The 19,365-nt window shown below is 46.9% G+C and overlaps 1 protein-coding gene across 6 annotated transcripts in view; it reads left to right on the forward strand.

The window, feature by feature from the left end:
* LOC106008670 (IQ motif and SEC7 domain-containing protein 1) overlaps nt 1-19,365 on the forward strand; it is a 92,150-nt gene that overhangs the window by 45,142 nt on the left and 27,643 nt on the right. Inside the window, exon 10 of one of the 6 annotated variants that reach the window (XM_087207184.1) lies at nt 13,024-13,240. The exons of the other annotated variants lie outside the window; for them this stretch is intronic. Within the exon in view, the coding sequence (XP_087063310.1) occupies nt 13,024-13,049 (26 nt within the window). The 3' untranslated portion in view covers nt 13,050-13,240. Of the gene's footprint in view, nt 1-13,023; nt 13,241-19,365 lie in introns of those variants that run through there. 6 annotated transcript variants of the gene reach the window in all.

The raw sequence follows: 19,365 nt of genomic DNA on the forward strand, positions 1-19,365 counted from the left end.
GCACTTATATATACTAGAGTTTTTCCCAGGATGCTGTGCTTTCTTTTAGTTATATGATCTTCTTTAGCATTTAGGAAAAATTTCTGAGAGATAGATATGATTATTCCCATTCAGGAGACAAAGAAACCAAGGATCTGAGGTTCGGTGAGGTTGAGTGATTTGTCCACAATTGATTTGCTGGAAAGGAACAAAGCAAGTTTCAAATCCTAGCCTGTTTTAGTTTGAGAGAAGGGAGGGATAAGGAGAGAACAACCAGCAAATGAGGAAAAAATTACATTAGCAGTGCAAAAAACAAATAGAAACAAACAAAACTGAACTTATCATACATTGCCTTCTGCATTCTTTGCATTTATATTGTTGCCAATGACTTTCACATGGTCCGAAGTTTTCATTTTAAAAACTCAAGTATAACTTAGATACAGTAAAATGCAACTTTTTAAGAGCTCAGTTCTGCAAGTTTTGACAAATGCACACACAGTTGTGTAACTGTCATCACAATCAAGATGTAGAACAGTTACGTCATCCACCCAAATTTCCCAACCCCTCAACCCCTGGCAACTACTAATCTGTCTTCCAATCTTACAGTTTTCCCTTTGCAGGAATGTCCTGTAAATGGGATGGAATGTTTTTGGCCTCTTTCACTTGGCACTTCTGGGTGGTCTATCTTCCCCTCTCCCTCCTCTCTCTCCTCCCTTCACTCACCCAGGGGTTGGGGATGGAAGGCAAGATCTCCCCTAGGAAAGCTCTCACCACTGAGCCCTGTCCTCTACTCCCCAGAGTCTATTTTCAGATGTTTCCAGGGCATAAACCTCTGGCCATAATTCTTGTAGGCTCTTTCCCCCTTTTTTAAGATGCAGGAAAAACATCTGTAATTTTCCAAGGGGAATTTTCTCTTTAAACAGCGGACAAAAGCAGAGAAGGGGAAAGGAATAAAGAAATGAAAGCAGTTTTTCTCTTCAGGTTTTCTATGGCCTAGGACACAGCAACTGCTTAGAGACTACAGGCCACGAAGATGGGGAGCCCCTGGGGCCCTTCCCTGAACTTAGCATGGGAGGATCAGGGTGTGAGCAAAGCAACCAGCTCTCCCTAGGATAGGCTGAGTTTTTTGGGGTTTTTTTGGTACCAGGGATTGAACTTGGGTCCTTGTGCTTTTGAGACAGGCGGCAGAACCACTGAGCTAAATCCCCGGCCGTTTTTGTTTTCTGCTAGTTCTGGAGGTTGACCCAGCACTATGTGTGAGGCCAGTGCTCTGAAGTGGGTGGCACCCAGGCCTGGGATGTGTTGAGATTGGGAGGCCATGGGCTTCATGGGTGACGATGAAGGAGGTCTATAGCTCTGGGGCTCAGGGGCGATGCAGGGTCCTCACACACCTGAACACAACCACCAGGGAAAGGACACCAAGCAGGAGGGTGGCACCATCTCCTTCTGCCCAAGGCTGGCAGGCAGGCCAGGCCTCAGCAAAGCAGAGGATCTGTGAGGCCTTAAAATCCCAGCTCTGCATCTCCAGCTGCTGGCATAGAGCCCGCCAAAGGCGGGTCCACATCAGATGTGGGTGGGAAGGGAAAAAGATTAAAGGAATAAATTCAAGAGTATGATTGTAAAACACCAAGGCTCTATGGATAATTTATCAGTGTTCATACAGCACATTCTAAAACACATTCCCCACAATGCAGTCACCTTAGTTGAGCATTTATCTTCACGTAGGAAAAGCCTTTAAAGGATACAAGCAACGACAAACACTATAGAAAAAGATCTATAGAGCCAACCACATGAAAGTAAAAAAATATTATTTTTAAACAATTTGAAACAGGGTCTCACTGTGTAATCTAGGCTGGCCTTGAACTTGCTATATAGCTCAGGCTGGCTTCAAACTGACAGTATCCTCCTGCCTCAGCCTCCCAAGTGCTGGAATTATAGACTTGTGATACCACACCTGGCCATAAAAAGTGTAATTTAAAAAAATCATTAAACATTAAAAAGGAAATGATACACTAAAGAAAGTAAAGCACATGGGGCTTAATTTCTTTAATACATAAGCAGTTCTGGAAAAAAAAGAGCCCCAAACAATCAGCAATTAAAAAGATAAATACTTCAATATGAAAATAAACATAAGTCAATAACCAACAACCAATAAATAAAAACAAAAACCAAACATATAAAAAAGTTCTAGCTTACTAACGAAAAGAACATTTACCTTGAAATAAGGCAACTTTTTTTTCACTTAGTACCTCGGTAATGAATTTTGAAAGTTTAAAAATGTAAGTACTCTTTTGAAATAGGTGATTAAGGCATGGTAGACTGGCTGGAAAACAGGGTGTAACTTGTCCATTACAAAGATCTGCCATGGAGGCTGAACCATAGGATGTGACCTGCCAATCAGGGCTGGAATGTGTGGGTAGAGCAACTTTCCATTGACTGGATCTGAGAGGTGCAAAAGATTGAGGCCATTGGTTTTGCCCCGACTGTCATCTTCCTGTTCTGCTGTCTTCCTGTTTCTGCAGTGGCCCATCCTGCCTGTGGTATGATCTCTTCTTGCTCTTCTCTCTTTTTCACTCTTCCTTTACTTTAAATAAAAGTTGCATTTATGTGATCATCAGTTGTCCTGGCCAATTCTTTGGGTGGGACAGAAAGAGCCTAGAACTACCATACATGGTGCCATCCAGCAACACTTGATCCAGATATTCTACTTCTAGAAGTTTTCATTAAGAAAATAATTTGGGATATGCAGGAAATATACAAAATACATAAATATACAGTGTAGCTTTTTAAATTTTTCAGTACTGGGGATTTAACCCAGATCCTTTGCAATGAGCTACATCCCCAGTTCTTCTTAAACTTTAAAATTCTGAATTAAGATTGCACTAAGTTGCCCAGGCTGGGCTCCAACTTTTTTTTTTTTTTTTTGATACCAGGAACTTGGGACCTTGCACTTGCAAGGCAGGTGGTGGAACCACTGAGCTAAATCCCTGGCCCAGGGCTCCAACTTTTAATCTTCCCAGAGTGTGTAGCATAATTCTAATAGCAACAAAATTGAAAACAACAAGATCTATAACAGGAGATGACAAAGAATTGATGTTTTTGTTTCTGATCTTTTCTGTTTTCTACAATGAAGATGCATAATCTTTGCAATTCAGAAAACAAAGGCTGTCCTTCGCAAGAGAGAAAAACACCTTCACTGAGTCTGGAGAGCAGCCACGGCTCCAAACTGCCAGGGGCCTCTTTTTAACAGACATAAGAGCCAGTTTCTGAGGCACATAGGAAACTGATCTCATTATTCTGCAGTCATTGTTTCATTTACATAAATATGGCTATGACTCAGGGCCATCGCCTACCTTATTCATCTGCTGCTGTACCAAAATGACTTAAGGTCTTGTGAAAAATCACTCTCTCAGAGGATAAAATTTCCCCCTTGCTGAAGAAATTCAAAGGAATATATTTGGATTTTAGGTACATATATATATATAAATATTGGACAAATTTAAAGGAATGTATTTGGGTTTTGTGCTCAGCATATGGAACTCAATAAATAGTAGCAATTGTTATTCTCCTCTTCTTATTTGGTTTTATTTATGTCTGCAGTTGTCTGGGAGGCCAGATTGCTGAAGCCAGATGGGTGAATTGTGCAGTCAGAGATTTGGGTACAATGCTAATTCACTCCACCGGTCATTCTGTGGGCACTCTGGCCCTCCTACCTTAACATTCAAGATTGCAGGACACTGAAGGCAAATGCATACAGGCTGGGGGAGGGAACCCGCAGTGCAAGTGCACATCAGTTTATGATCTTTAAAGACAGGAGTTTGGGGCTGAGCCCTGGTCTGCCTCCCAGTGCCATCTAGGGGTGGGGAGGGGAAGTGCTGCCCCTTCTGCCTGTTAAGTACTTTTGTGAGATGGCATGGTCTCATGGTGAATGAGCCAACCTCCTGCAACCCAAGCTCCAGAAGTCCTGTTCCCTCTCTCAGTGTCATCCTCTGTTCATATGTGGCAATTGTAGCTGGGCATGGTGGCGCATGCCTGTCATCCCAGTACTCCTGGAGGCTGAGGCAGGAGGATCACAAATTCCAATGCATCCTCAGCAATTTAGGGAGACCCTGTCTTAGAATAGAAAATAAAAAAGAGCTGGGGAGTGCGAAAGCCCTGCGTTCAATCCCTAGTACACACACACACACACACACACACACAGACACAGACACACTCATGCAAGCATGTGTACACGCCGGCCCAGCAGGTCACACTGCTAGAGAGCATAAACAGAACAGGATGTACAAAGGCTCTTTGCCTTTCCTCTCTTAGAAGCTTCAAGATTGCATCTCCCTCTGCCATCCTTCTGGATTGGAGCTGAGCTGCCATCCAGCAGGTGGGTTCTGGCCTCTAGGAGAGGTGAACAGGGAGGCCGGGAGGAGGAAGCCAAGATGGGAGTTCAGGTGCTTCTCATGCTGCAGGTTTGTGGGCTCTGGGAGTGGGTGAAGGTGCTGAGAAAGAGTCTGCGGCTGCATGGAAGAATAGGGATCAAGATCAATTGGTAATGCCTGCTTTGGTTGCGGCACAGGTACCACAAATGTGCCCTCGGCAGCCATGGGTGGGCCAACACTGGTCTGGAAATCATTCAAACAAGGTAAGAAGTGAACTGGAAATGTGTAGAAAGATTTACTTTGCTTTTTTCTTTTGGCAGTGCTGGGGATTGATCCCAGGGCCTCACACTTACTAGGCAAGCGCTATACCACTGGGCCACACCTCAACCCTTGTTGTTGTTTTGTCTCTTGGAGATAAGAGTCTCACTGTGTACCCCAGGCTGGCTTGAACTTGCTGTGTACCCTAGACTGCCCTCAAACTCATGATCCTCCTGTTTCAGCCTCCCAGTGCTGTGATTATGGACGTGTGCCACTGAGCCTGGCTACTAGAAAATTCTATAGAAATTTGACAGAGTAATTTGCCACCCACTGAATCTAATGAATCATTGGAGCTTTTATTTTACATCGTTTTTCTAGTGATTCATTTTTATTGTGCATTGTAAAAGTCTCAACCCCTGACTGAGGAAGATGCATTTTCACTAGGGACCCTCAGGAGAGCTCAGTTAGAGAGAGGGGAAAAGCAGCCCTTTCTGGGGCTCCAGGGGCCCCCAAGCTTCTTGGAACAGCAGGCAACAAGTAACAGGAGTGGGAGGGGTGCAGCAGTAGGTGTGGGCTGGGAGTTAGGGTTTATGGATCTTGGCTACCTTTCCTCAGACAGTGGGCAGTAAACCGAGTGCTCCATTTGGTTGTTGTTTTTTGTTCTCTCCAAGGTTGGCTGTTTTGGGTAAAGTGAGGCAGCTTAACAAGTAAGACTGAAGTTTTCACAGAAGAGTCTGAGGTGGCATCGTTAGAATGTACACACAGACTGCCTTGGGCACATTGGGAAGGGCATGTGCACCCTTGGGTCTGTTTATGGTAGCCTTGTGGTAGCCCTGAGAGGCCTGACAGCAGCTTCCTGCCTCAGCCTCCTGAGTTCTGGGATTATGAACATGTGCCACCATGTCTGGCTTGAAATGATTTATCTTGAAGTCATAAAATGTGGAGCCATGATAGGAAATGCAGAGACTGCTGAGGTTTAGCTGAAATGTGTGGTTGTGTAGGTGAATGATCCAGGAAGATGGGGGGCAACAGCCCTGACTCTCCCTTGGGAGCCCTCCTGCTCCCTGGAAGCAAGAGCATCTCCACAGCACATCTGCACCTGGGTTCCAGAGACAGAATCCTCTGGGACCAGGAGCAGGAGAGAAGGGGTCGGAGACTAGGACTGAGGGGTAATATTCAGGCCTCCTCCTGGGGTCCTCAGGATCTAAGCTGAGACATCCCCTTGGGATAACTGCATGGGGCGGGCTCTGAAGAGGGTAGGGCTGGGTTGAACAGGAAAGGCCCAATGGTCTAGCTCCCTTAGGTTTCCAAACAGGGAAACTGAGGCCCAGTGAAGGGAGCAAAATTGCCTAAGAGTCATTAGCCAGTTAGTGCCAGGAGTGAGCTGGACTCCAGGTTTCTTGGTTTGCCAGCCAGCTGAAGACCCTCAAAGCTGCATTGGCATGTAAGTTCCAAGACCCGCTGAAGCCAACTCGGTTTCCTAGTGGCAGGTCAATTCCCTGGGAGTGGGGATTGAGATCAGAGTCCTGGCTCTCTGGGACACTAGAACCTTCTGGGCTAGAAGTCCTACTGAGGAAGGGTGGCACTGGGTGCATCAGTCACACTCCTTTCCTGTCACCCATGCCTATGTCATAAGAGATAAGGTTGATTTTGGCTCATGATTTCAGAGGTTTCAGTCCACAGTCTGCTGGTCTCATTGTTTTGGGCCCACTGTTTGGGTGCATTGTTTGGGCCCAATGTTTGTGCCTGTGGCAAAGCAGAGGAAGCTGCTCACAGCACAGTGCCTGGAAGTGAAGAGGGAAAGAGGGGCCTGGGTCCCAATATCCTAAGGCCACGCCCCCAATGACCTCACTTCCGCTAGGCCCCACCTCTTAAAGGCTCCACAACCTCCCAAGTGTGGGGGCTGGGGACCAAGCCTTCAACTCATGGGCCTTTGGGGACATTCACCTTCTAAACTAAAGCACCAGCAGGGCCACCTGACTCAGTGCTGACTTCCGGTCTGCAGAGGGGGAGTACATACGTCCTGAGGCTCTCACCAGACCGGGGTTCAGTCCCAGGCACTCTTATGGAGGTCTCGGCAAAGGACAGGGCTGTAGGTGGACCATTTTACCAAAATATCCATAACATCTGAGCAAGGGGACAGTGGTAACAGAGGTTTGCGTGAGGAGAAGCTGTGGAGGTGGGACAAGAGCCCTCCACAGTATGTGGAGGGGGGCGGCAGCAGAAGGTTGCTGTGGGGGAAGGACATCTGCCTTCCACAAATTTTCCTTCTTTTGAGTCTTATTTATTTATTTATTTATTTATTTATAATTCCGGCCTCCTGGGTGCTGGGATTACAGATGTGCACCACCATGCCCAGCATCGTTCTTCCTTTTTGGTAACCAAACTACCACTTTGTTCAAAGAGACAATGAGTCTGGCCCAAATTATGGATCTCTGAGATAGTTGGGATCACCCCATACCACACTGTCCCACTTAAAAGAGAACATGTCACCTCGTTCCTGTGACCTAGTTCCAGTCTCATGGTCTGCAGGGGGACTTGTAGGAAAATATTCTGTGTATAAACAGGAGGGACCTTGCCCCCTTCCTTTTTCCTCTTGCTTTGAATGTAGATGTGATGGTTGGAGCTGCAGCAGCCATTCTTTTTCTTTTTAAATTTAATTTTATCCCATTCTTCCCCTCAATCCACCTCTCTTCCCTATGTACAAAAGCTTTGTTTCTATTTTTCTTCTATTTTCACTTTTTTCTTGTCCCTTCCTTCCTTTCTCCCTCCCTCCTTCCTCCCTTGTTCCCTTTCCCAATTTTTTCCTTTTTTTTTTCCTATACCAGGAATTGAACTCAGGACCTTGTGGTTGCCAGGCAGGTGAAGCGCCTCTGAGCTAAATCCCCGGTCCCTGTTCTTTAAGACTGTCCTTTGGCATGATAGTTTTTCTGATCTCTGGGGGCAGAGAGCCTTTCTAATTCAGTAATGAGCTCATGGAAAGAATACCTGCTGCAGGGTCCCAGCAGCTGTTGGACGTGGGAAGGGAGGGTTCTGCTTTCTGCATCGAAATCTGGGCTGTGTGGTACCGGGGTCTGGGGAGTGGCTCAGCAGCGGAGTGCTATGCGAGGCCCTGGGCCACCTCAGCACCAAAGAGAAAAACAAAAATGAGACAAGCAAACAAAAACTCGAGCAAGAAAGGTGAACAGGAGGCCCAGAATCCATGCAAACACTATTAAGCTAATAAGCAAGTTTAAGGGTCCCTGGGGAGAAGGTCAGTTTACAAAAGTCACTTCATTTCATTTCTGAATGCCAGCAACAGACAAATGGAAAATGAAGTTAGAAAAAAATCTATTTATAATGGCATTAGAGATGTCAAATTCTAGGAATAAGTTGAATGAAAGATGTATAAGACCTTAAAAGAATGTTTCTCTCAAAACATTTTTGATAGAAATTACAGAAAATCTGAACAACAGGGTTATTCCATTCAGAAGACCTGTGGTCACAGAGATGACAACTTTCACCAAATTTACTCAAATTTTAATGCGATCCCAGTTTTTCAACAATGTACTCAGGAGGAGATCCTCCTGCCTCAGCTTTCTGAATGCTGGGATGACAGGCATGAGCCTCCATTCTCACTCAAAGAGCTCTTCAATAACGTGTTCAAATTACAAAGGAAAATGTTGATGATTTAAGCTACAATAAGAAAAGGTCTGCAGAAATCAGATTAGTGACTGCCTAGTGAGTGGGTGGGCTGGAGGGAAATAGCGAGGGGCTGTTCATCGGAGTGGGGCTTCTTTCTGGAGTGATGAAAATATTCTGAGCTCTCCAGGCATGGTGCTGACTGCACAACCCTGAACCTACTAACACCATAGAGTTTTCCACCTTTGCGTGGGTCGGGGGTATGATACGCACATTATATCTCAATAAAGCTATGAAAATACTCCTGTGCTTTAAAACCTGCCATTAAGAGAGTGGAAAGTCTGTCCCCAAAGCAGCAGAAGGTAGTTGTGATGTGTATATCCAATGGAGGGTTTGAGTCCAGAATACTTAAAAGATTTCCTAGTTATAAATATGAGAAAGGCACAGAACTCAATAGAAAAATGAGGACAATTCCTGAACAAGAATTTTACCAAAGAAGATATCAACCAGCGTGGGAAATAACTTTGAGAAGGTGCTCTCTCTAATAGTTTTGGGAGGAATGAGGTTAAAACCACAATATGACACTACTGTACACCCAGCTGCCCAAATGCAGCTGAGAGTTGGCAAAGATGTGGAGCAGCTAGAACTACATTTTTTCTATTCAATGCTGGGTCCGGAACCCAGGGCCTGGCACATAGTGGGTGAGTGCTCACCCCAGCCCCAGAGCTTAGCAGCAGCATTTACTAGTGTTGAATGACATATGCCATGTTGCCCAGCAAGTCTGCTCCTAGCAAGGTGCCTGACAGCAGTGCACACGCATACACACAAAAAGAGAGCACCAATAACACACATGATAGCACAGTGTGAACTAGAGCCCAGCAGGGAGTAGTCCACATGGCCACCAAAACTGGACTGGGAAGACTGTGGGATGGTCAGACAATGGGACAGGAAGGTAGCAAACAGCACGAGGAGTGGAAGAAGCTAGACACCAAAGCTAGACAGACTGCACGATGCAGGTTGTATGAACTAAAATCATCTTTAGACCTAAAATTGCCACAGTGATCTGTGGTTTTAAAAGGCAGGATGGGGCTGGGGTTGTTAGCTAAGTGGTGAGCGCTTGGCTAACATGTTTGAGGCTCTGGGTTCCATCTCCAGTAGCATAAAAGCAAAACAAAACAAAACAAAAACAACCAAAGAAAAAAGAAAAAAAAAGAAGAAAAGAAAGAAAGGAGGTGAGAGAGTAAGGCGAGGGCCTGGAACCAAGCAGGAGGGCCTCCTGGGTCTGATGATGCCCCTGGATCTAAGCCTCAGTACCAGATCACGTTCACCTTGTGAAAAGTCTCCCAGCTCTATACTGAGAACGTGTGCATTTTTTGGTATGTTTGTTGCTTTTCCATCAAATATTTACAATTGAAATTTTAGAAGAAGCATGGCCCTAGGAATCAGACTGCTTGAGTTGCAATTTCGAGTTGGCTCTGGCTGTCTGTGTCCTTGAACAAGTGACACCTTTGTCACAGTCTCTCTCCCTGCACACTGGGAGGAAGATGGACCCTCACAGAGCTGTTTCGAGCGGCAGATGAGGGGTGTATGTGAAGCCCTACATTGCGTCAGGCAGACAGCTCTACCCAGGGCTCCTGCAATGATTTCTGTTCACATGACCAGTTCGTTTTTTGGTATGGGGGATCGAACTTGGGACCTTGCACTTGTGAGGTAGGTGCTGGAACCACTGAGCTAAATCCCCGGCCATGCCTGGGTTTTATACATGAAATGATTTTAGAAAAGAACTCAAGACGATCTCCAAAAGCATTTGCTTGTTTTTTGTATTATTTTGGTGCTGGACATGAGACCCAGGTGGTTACCCATGCTAGGGCCACAGTTAACTTGCAATGGGTCCAAGCTCACAAATGCACTTGAAACCCACTGTGGAGCCCAGCTAGTCACTAACTTGGTAGCTAGCTCTGAACTTGAGGGAAAACATTTCCTCATTTGTGTGCAATTGAAAAAAAAAAAAAGGGAAGTTGAAATTCTTTGCTAAAAGCCTGTTGTCAGCTCTTGTTCATGGGGCCCAGGGTCTGAGGCCAAACAGGAGGACTCTGGGTCTCTGGTGCCTCGTGCTCCGGAAAGAGCTCACCTGGCTTTCCTCTAATTATGGAAAGAGACCTTTTGTGCTCCCCTGAAAGGCCTTTTGGGCACCACAGATCAGACGGACAGGTGGATGGAGCTGGATCTGGAGTCACCTTGGCTGAGGACACAGGACCAGCCTGCCCCGGGGTGGAGGGATAAAATAAGAACCAGTACAATACTGCTCTTTAGAACTAAATGCTCCCTGCTGGTTCACAATGTCAGTGGGCTTTTTTTTTTTTTAAGACAGGAAATTAAATGGCTGTGCTTATAGTCGTTTTGTATGAATCCTTTGGAACAGAATTTGTCTGCAGATCCCCACCCGGGGCAAATTCAGACAGCATGAAGCTCTGGTGAGACCCAGGGCTCCACAGCACCTCTCCCCTCCCGGTGGGTGCCCAGTACATTCGTTCTTCTGTCTTCCACCCTTGGCCACCTCTGAGTCAGTCCCTCTGTGGCCACAGAGCAGGAGCCTGGGGAGATGGATGAGAGCTCTGTCGTCCTCTACTCCATGGTGGGAGGAGGAATCTTTCTTTCTTCACTGAAAGGTCAAAGGAGGCCATGACAGACGGGGCTTGGCGCCACGGGGAGAAGTCAAATGGAAAGCGGTGACAAGCCAGGGCTGTGTTCACTCCCTGGCTGTGCCACTGACCAGTGGGGTGACCTGGGGACTTCCTCTGCCAACCTGAGTGGCCTTGTTACTCAGAGGGCCGCGAGGATTAAATGGGATCATCCGTGGACAGGACTCCGCCGGGCATAGAACCTTGCCCCAGCGCCCACGGCTTTGGCTTTAATGATTTGTGGTCCAAGAGAGGAATAAGAGCCGGGTGTCCCTCCTGGACCACACCTGCGTGTGCTGGTGGCTGGGCCCCTCCTGCTTGCAGACTGCAGATTCTGACCCCAGTGTCATCCCTCATGGTGCCAGTAATGATGGTATTGGTAGTGCTATATTAGGCCTTCTCATTGAGCTACCTCTTCGGCACGGTTTTTTTTTTTTGTTTCTGAGAGTAGGCTGGGCTGGGACTTGTGATCTTCCTGCCTCAGCCTCCCTAGTGCTGAGATTACCAGCTTTTCTCATCTCCATGTCAGGCCAAGAATGACCTGACTTTTACCTAACCCTGTGGTTCTCAAACTCTGTCCTAGGCATCCTTTGGTGTCCTCAGGGACTGACACTAGGACCTCCCTTCAGATGCCAAAATCCGTGGACATTGCGGCCCTTTCTATAAAATAGTGGACTGTTGCTCAGAGCCAAGTTCACTCTCTGTGCACTTTAAATCACCTCTAGATCGCTCACCATACCTACGCAGTGCGCATGCTGTGTAGACAGTGTCACACTGCACTGTTAGGGAGTAACAGCAAGGATGCCATTTTCCTCAGAAGTTTCCTACCGGTGGTTGCTTCGACCTGCAATGCAGAGCCATGCATTGGAGGCGAGCTGGGTGGTGGGACCACCCGGGAGGTTTAGAGAAGCCCACGCCAGGCCACACTGTGGGTGGCCCCTGTCCCAGCTGTCTGTGGCCTGCAAGAGGACCCTTAGGCTCCTGCCTTCATGTGGACCTCATCCTTCGGTGCCGCCTGGGCCCAGACCCAATGAGTCACCACTTGGAGATGTGCCTGCCTCATCAGAAAAGACCTGTTCGAAAGTCACTGGAGGCCTCAGTCCAGGCCCACCAAGTCAGGGCAGCCTGAGTGAGGTTTTAGAGATCTGCGTTTGTCTTTTTAAAAACCCATTTTTAGAAGTGAATTTTTATTGGTGCATATTTGCAGTACATAATGATGACATTCCTTGGGAGAGGTGGTACGTGCACAGAGCGCGTCTTCTTTTCTCATCTCAGTCCCTTCCTCTCCCTGCCCTCCACTGCTCTTCATCTCTTGGTGCCCTTCCCATGTGCAAAGGAGCTATCTCCTTGTTTCCTGTTATCTATCTTTCATGCTGTTCTTTAATCAGTTTATACTTTGGTTTCTCATATAAGAGAAACCATGTGATAATTCAGCTTGTGTGTCTGATTTATTTCACTTAATATTATGGTTTTAAGGTGCATCCCTTTTCCTAGAAATGGCTCAAGTTTACCTTTCTTTATGGCACAGTAGTACTCCATGGTGTGTAAATACCACATTTTCTTTATCCATTCATCTGCTGATGGACATATACGCTGCTTCCAAGATTTAGCTATTGTGAATTGTGCTGCTATAAACATGGGTGTGCATGGATCACTATGGTGTGATGTATTTAACTCTTTCAGGAAGATACCTAGAAGGGGAATAACTGGGTCAAATGGAATTTCGAGTTTTAGGGTTTTGAGGACTCTCCACGCTGATTTCCATAGTGGTTGTACTAGTTTATGCTCCCACCAGCAATGGACTGTGTTTAGCTTTTGTGGCCCAGGTGTTTCCTATAATCAGCACATTTGAGAAACCCTAAGTTAGAATCCTCAACAGGTTACTACCCAGATGCAGTGAGGGCATAGCGCTCTTGTTCTGGTCCTGTTGTCATCTGTGGAGAGCTTGCTATTGTGTGACACGATGCTAGCAGCTTGGGGGCCCCTAATAGACTGGGACAAGTACCATCTCCATTTCTTTTCCTACTGAAGAAACGTCACCCCTAAGCCAGCTATGAAAACTCCAGACTTACACACCAATTCTCTCACCAACCCACTTGGTTTATTCCCCACAGTTTTCTCGAGCACAGCCTGTGGGTGAGACATGCACAAGCCAGCGAGGACCTGCAGGGCACAAGACAAGCCCAGCTCACTGCAGTGAGGGGGACACACACACAAGTGGCCCCCAACAGGTAAAGACTGCCATCCTCCATCTTTGGGGGGACACATTCCAAGTCCCCCAGGGGTTCCCTGAAACCTCAGATAACACCAAACCTTGTTTCTACTTGCTTTTCCCTACACATACATATATGAAGTTTAATTTGTAAATTAGACACTAAGAGATTAACAGCAACACATAATATAGAACAATTATAGCAAAGTACTGTAATAAAAGTTGCTTAAAACTTATAAACTTTATTTCTGGAATTCTTCACTTAATGTTTTCAGACCATGGTTGATAGTGGGTAACTATAATTCCAACTGAAATATGGACTAGAAGGACAACTACCATAAAAGCACAAGATAGCTGGACATGTTGGAGCACACCTGGAACCCAGCTACTCTGGAGGCTGAGGCAGGCAGATCACAAGTTTGAGCCCAGCCTGTGCAACTTAGTGAGACACTGTCCCCAAATAAGAAATAAAAAGGGGCAAGGATGCAGCGCAATGCTCCCTGGGTTTAATCCCAAGAACTGCCAGAAAAAAAACCACTCACACAAAATAAGGAAACTTCCTTCTCTCAGCAGTGGAACCAGGCTTGCTGGTCTGTGGAAGTGACTTTGCTGCTGACACGTGAATAATGGGCAGGGCCACCAGGGAAAGAGGGGAGGCAGGTGGCCCTGGCCAGAGGGGCCCTTCGGCAGATAGGAACATGGTGTGTCCACAGAATGTCTGGCTCAGCCTCCCTAGCTTCTGACCCAGTGTGTCACTGACTGAATTTCATCTTTACCTGGTGCCAGAGCGATCTAAAATCCACAAATTCCCACACCAGTCCTTTGCTAAAATCCTTCAAGTTCTTTCTCTGGCTGGATCTTCTGCACCCCTCAGCCCATGTTGGATGACAGGTCTCACATGCTGGCTGTATCTTGCCAGGGACAGTTTCCTCAAGATCTTCTTCCAACAAGCCTGCTATGGCTTGTGTCTACACGTCCCCTCAAAGCCTCATGTGGTCAGGGGTTGGGAGTTTCAGAGGTGGTTGGATTGGGGTGTCTGAATGTGGATTAAGGGTGTGACACTGGGATTAAGGGTGTGGATAGTGGAAGCCCCACCCTGGGCATGGGTGGCATCATCAATAGGCCTGTAGCCTGGATGGAATATAAAGGGACAGAAAGAAGGCAGGCTTGCTGCTGGTGCTGCTGCTGCTTGCTGCCTTCTTCCTGCCCTGCCATGGCACAAATAGTTTCTCCTCTTCCACGCCCCTCTGCCATGGCAACCTGCCTTGGAGTCAGCCAACATAGATTGAAACCTCTACAAACTGTAAGCTGAAATAAACCTTTCCTTCTTTAACTTGTGGGTGTTGGGTATTTTATCTCAGCAACAAAAAAGTAACTAAAACAGAGCCCATGCCCTGTCATAAATTATTCATATTTTGCATATCCATTCATTCATTTGTCCATTCATCCATCCATCCATCCACCCACCTATCATCCATCCATTTGTCCACCCATCCATCCATCCCTCTATTCATACATGCATTCATCCATCCATCTGTTCATCTGTCCATCATCCATCTGTCTGTCCATCCACCCATCCATCCATCTACCCATCCATTTGTCTATCTGAAGGAATCTGACCACTGCCATCCTGGTCTAAGCAGAGACCACTTTAAATCCCTCCCCCCTGCTATGCTTTTACACCTGCTGCAGATGTATCATCATGGGTTGATAAGGCCCGGTAAGCACAGCTACACCTATAATTCCCAATCATCGACAAACAGCCCTGCTCTTGACAAACAACATGCAACTCTTTGTACACCCACAAGTCCTTTGTACACTGAATTCTTCCCCACAAAAAGTCCCATTGTGACTTTTCCCTTCTACAGCCTCCCCTTTTTATTCTTATGACCCTATAAAGACCTTATAACCTGTATGAAAGTTGCTGGTCGGGTCTCTAGTGGGAGAGCAGTCCCTCTCAGGTTTGTACTGAAGTAAACCTGTCCTGTTGAGCTCCTACCCCTACTTATTTTCCTTTTTGTCCTAACACCATCCATCTATCCATTTGTCCATCCATCCATTCCTCTATCTATCATCTATCTGTTTATCATCCATTACTGGAGAGAGAGTAACTCTGCTCATTATTCATTAAAGAACTCAAATGTTAACTCCTCCCTCCATTCACCAGGCAGAATGAGCTCACCCGGATGTACATCCCCACACTACGCCTCCTACTCTGTTGCTGCCCTGCTGACCATAGACATCCGGGCATGGTGGGGTTACGTCAAGGCAGACAGGATGATGCCACAGAGCTTACAAATTACCCTGAAATCTCAGTGATTGAGCATGAAGGACCCTAATTAGCAAGACAGACTCCATATTGCTGCTTGACCCACCTGCCTGCCCTTTGGATGAACTCAGAAGGATGAAGCTTAGAAACCTCCTCCCCTTAGAAAGTCTCTTTAGAAACAACAATTAAGCAACTATTGTTTTACAAATGTTCTAACAGCAGGACATTCCGCTTCTGTACCTTTTGCTTGCTTTGCTAGTTCTATCCCATGGGTGGGTGGGGGGCCCTAGAAACTGTTGGCCTCAAAGGTGTATAAAACGTGTTTGTCTCCTCCCAGTCGGGGCTCGAGTCCGATGCTCGGCTCGGTCCCGACCGGCAATAAACTCCTGTGTGGATTTAATATCCGTCTCTGGTTGGTTCTCTCTCACTGGGTGTAACAGAGCACAACAAAGATTTACTTCTTTAAAAAAAAATAACTTAATGAGATAAACGTCATGCTTCATAAAATTTGGGTACTTAAATCATCTAATTCAATGGCTTTTAGCTATTCTCAAAGTTGTGTAACTATCACCTGGGATTTTAGAACATTGTCATGCACAACAGACACCCTGTATCCATTAACCTCCATCCCTGTTATCTCTCCCAGACAGCGCCCAGGGCAGCACTGATGTACATTCTGTCTCTGCCTTAGTCTCTTCTAGACATCCTGGGGATGGAATTTTACAGAGCCTGGGAGTGACTGGGGTAGAGCTTGTGCTTAGCACGCACAGGCGCTGGCTTCCACCCCCAGCAGCTAAACAAACATCAATCCATGGCCTCACACAACATGTGACCTTTGTGCCTGTGTCTTTTGTAAGGTTTTCAAGGTTCTCCTGCGTCACGCATGTGTCAAGACCACTTTCCCTTTGTTCCTGAACAGTGTGGCATTGTATGTCCCACTGCACATTTGGTTACCCATTTAGCAACCCTGACCAACAAGGCTATGTGGGTAACTATGGTTCTCATCTCCCCAGGGCTACTGCATGAGCAGATACTCAAGGACTCAGGTTGCTTCAATTTGTGGCTCCACTGTATCCACATGCAACCTCCAAATTTACCACACAGTGGGAGAGGGACATGATGGGGATCTACACACTGGTCTTGGGTCACCTCCTAATCCAGGCCCCTTCCCAAAGCCCCAAGCTCATAGCGATCTTCCTGCTTCAGCCTCCCAAGTGCTGGGATTACAGGCATGTACCCCCATGCCTAGCAAATGTAGCATTTATAAACACAATACTTGTTAATAGTGGAAAAATAAGAAGATACCAAGAAACAGGAAGGAAAATAGTTCTGCTCTGCTCTGGGGTAGGGAGGCCCCATGAGGCAGTTTACCTAGCACTTCTTGTACCCCAAGTTTCCCAGCCTCCCTTGCAGCAAGGTGGCCATGTGATCCAGTTCTGAGAGGAAAGGGCAAGACTTGGAGGAGCAGATGGGGTCCCTGCCACCTCTAGTCGCTTGAACGTGGGCACTGCAGCCACCTTAAGACCACAGGGCCAGGCCAATGCCAGCAGCTACCCACCACTGATGCCTTATTCTGTAAGAAATATTGATGTATGTTATCTGAAGTGGGTTCTCTGTATCCCCAGCATCGCTGCTACACAGCACTGTCCCCACCTGGGAGCAAGGCACCAGCAGCCTGGGGCGGGTCTTTCCAGCCCCTCCAGTGCACACGGGCAGGAGAGTGCTTTGCATTATTAAGCAGTTGTCCCCACTAGCACTTGCCACCTCCTATCTGCTGTTTTCCACCCCCAGCCTGGCCTTTCACAGGTGTCTTCCACAAGTGACAACAAACAGGCTATAAAAACAAATGGCACATTGGGCCAGGATGTAGCTCAGTGGCACAGTGCCTGCCTGGCAAGCGTGAGGTCCTGAGTTTAATCCCTGGTACCAAAACAAAACAACCCCCTCCAAAAAACCAAATGGCACATTCTTGGCTACTCTCAAGAAGACAGAAACCTAGCAGTACCGACAAATGTTTGGGACCAGGGTGTTTCTCCTTCCTGGGAGCCCAGGTGCGTGGCTGGGTTGGTGCGGCCTGGCTGGGTGCATGAAGAGGGAATCCCAAAGGTTCCCAACGCATGTTCTGGGAAGGCCTCCTAGCTCTGTTCCAGCCCTGGTGCTGAGAGTGCTGTGAAGGAGCCAGAGTGGGTTAGCAAGAGGACCTTGTGGCTTCTGCCTGAGTGCAGGTTCCTGGAAGTCGCTCGGTCCACGTTGGACTCCATACCTCAAGGGGCAAAGCACCCCGGCCAGGGGAAGGCTTGGGCATCCCTGTGGAGGTGGGACACATTAGGAATCTCGCATCGGCCCCTGCGGGCCTGGCAAGCGCAGGCATTTGGATGGGCAGCCCAGGGACCTCAAGTGCTGACAGCAATCATCAGAGGTGTGGACAGGACCAGGAAGCTGCACTGCAGAGCCCAGGGAGGAGCAGAGGATGGAGGAGCAGGTGTCACCCCTGGGATTCCCGGTGACACATCTGTCTACCTCAGAAACCAAATCACCTCCCCCCAGCCGGGAAGGAGCGGGAAATGAGGAGGATCTTGGCAGTTCCTTTAGAACCAGAAGGGTCCGCATTACTTTGAGCTGCAAGAGGACATTTCCTACAACCACTAGGAAAGAGAGAGCAGCTTAAGATCAGCTCGAGTTACAGAATCAATAGAGCTATTGTTTTTTATTTATTTTTTTCTTGATGCTAGAGATGGAACCCAGGACCTCATGCATTCCACCATGGCTGACTTGTTGCATAAATTTGTGTTCCCTCATCTTTCTACGTCTACAAATATTAATTGTCCTGGTGCTTCTTAAACACTTCTTGAAACCTCTGAGAATTTGGTAAGACTTACTTACTTGCCCAGAAAATGGCAACCAAATATCTATACTTAACAGTGCTATTTAACAACACAGGTTAAGAGTCCCTAAAAGCAATGCTGTGGGGATGGCTGAATCCTGTAGGATACACAGACACTGCAATTTATTTCCTCAACCTCCTGTTGAAAATTTGAACTGTTTTGCTGTTACAGATGATCTCTATTAGAAATCTTCCTACTGTAGGTAACAGAATACTGCAGTAAGAGTGGTTTATTGTTCTTACATAATAAGACTCAGAGGAAGACGCCCAGTATAGACTTAATAATGGCACCAGGAATCCATACCCTTGCTGTCTTTCTGCTCTGCTGTGCTTAACTTTTGTCTGGTCAACTTGTAGTTGCAAAATGGCTGAAGCAGTGCCAGGGATCCCAGCCTTGGTTAAGGCGCGGGAGGGGGCGGTGGGGCAGTACTCTTTATCAGAAAAGGGGATTTTCGCCTAAGTCTCAACAGCCAGAACTAGATCACTTGTCCATAGGTCTCTAAAGGAAATTGCAAAGGTAAATATTTAGTTTTTTGGGCCGGGGATTTAGCTCAGTGGTTCCAGCGCCTGCTGCGCAAGCGCAAGGTCCCGAGTTTGATCCCTGGCACACACACACAAAAAAATTTAGTTTTTTCCTAGGTTATTTTAGTGGGGGCAGTTAAGCAAAAAGAGTATTGGTGATAAGCTTGGGGTTAATCTGTCTGCCCCGCAGGCCTCACGTTTCTAAGCATATTTATTTATTTATTTTTTAGGCAGGGTTTCACTATGTGTTCTAGTCTGGCCTTGAAGTTCTGTTGATTCTCCTGCCTCGGTCTCTGGAGGGCTAGGACTACAAGTGTACACCACCGAGCCTGGCCCAAGTTTCTAAGCTTTTGAAAGGAGTTGATCTAGGAAGTAGCGTATGAGAGAGGGCTTTATTCACCATAAACCTCCATGCTGATGTGAGGCCTGAAATTTATTAGAGGAGCGCTGCTTTCTCAGTGGAGGGAATGCGGGGTGCTACGCTATCCTTGGCCACGGCTCTGCTAATTGGGGGCTCTGTGCGGAAACAGTCTCACTGTCTCAGGGACCACACTCTGGTGTAGATCCTG

Source organism: Heterocephalus glaber, unplaced genomic scaffold, assembly GCF_053883595.1.
Source record: "Heterocephalus glaber isolate CG9 unplaced genomic scaffold, H.glaber_assembly_v1.0 deba00000768, whole genome shotgun sequence".
NCBI classification, from domain to species: Eukaryota; Metazoa; Chordata; class Mammalia; order Rodentia; family Bathyergidae; genus Heterocephalus; species Heterocephalus glaber.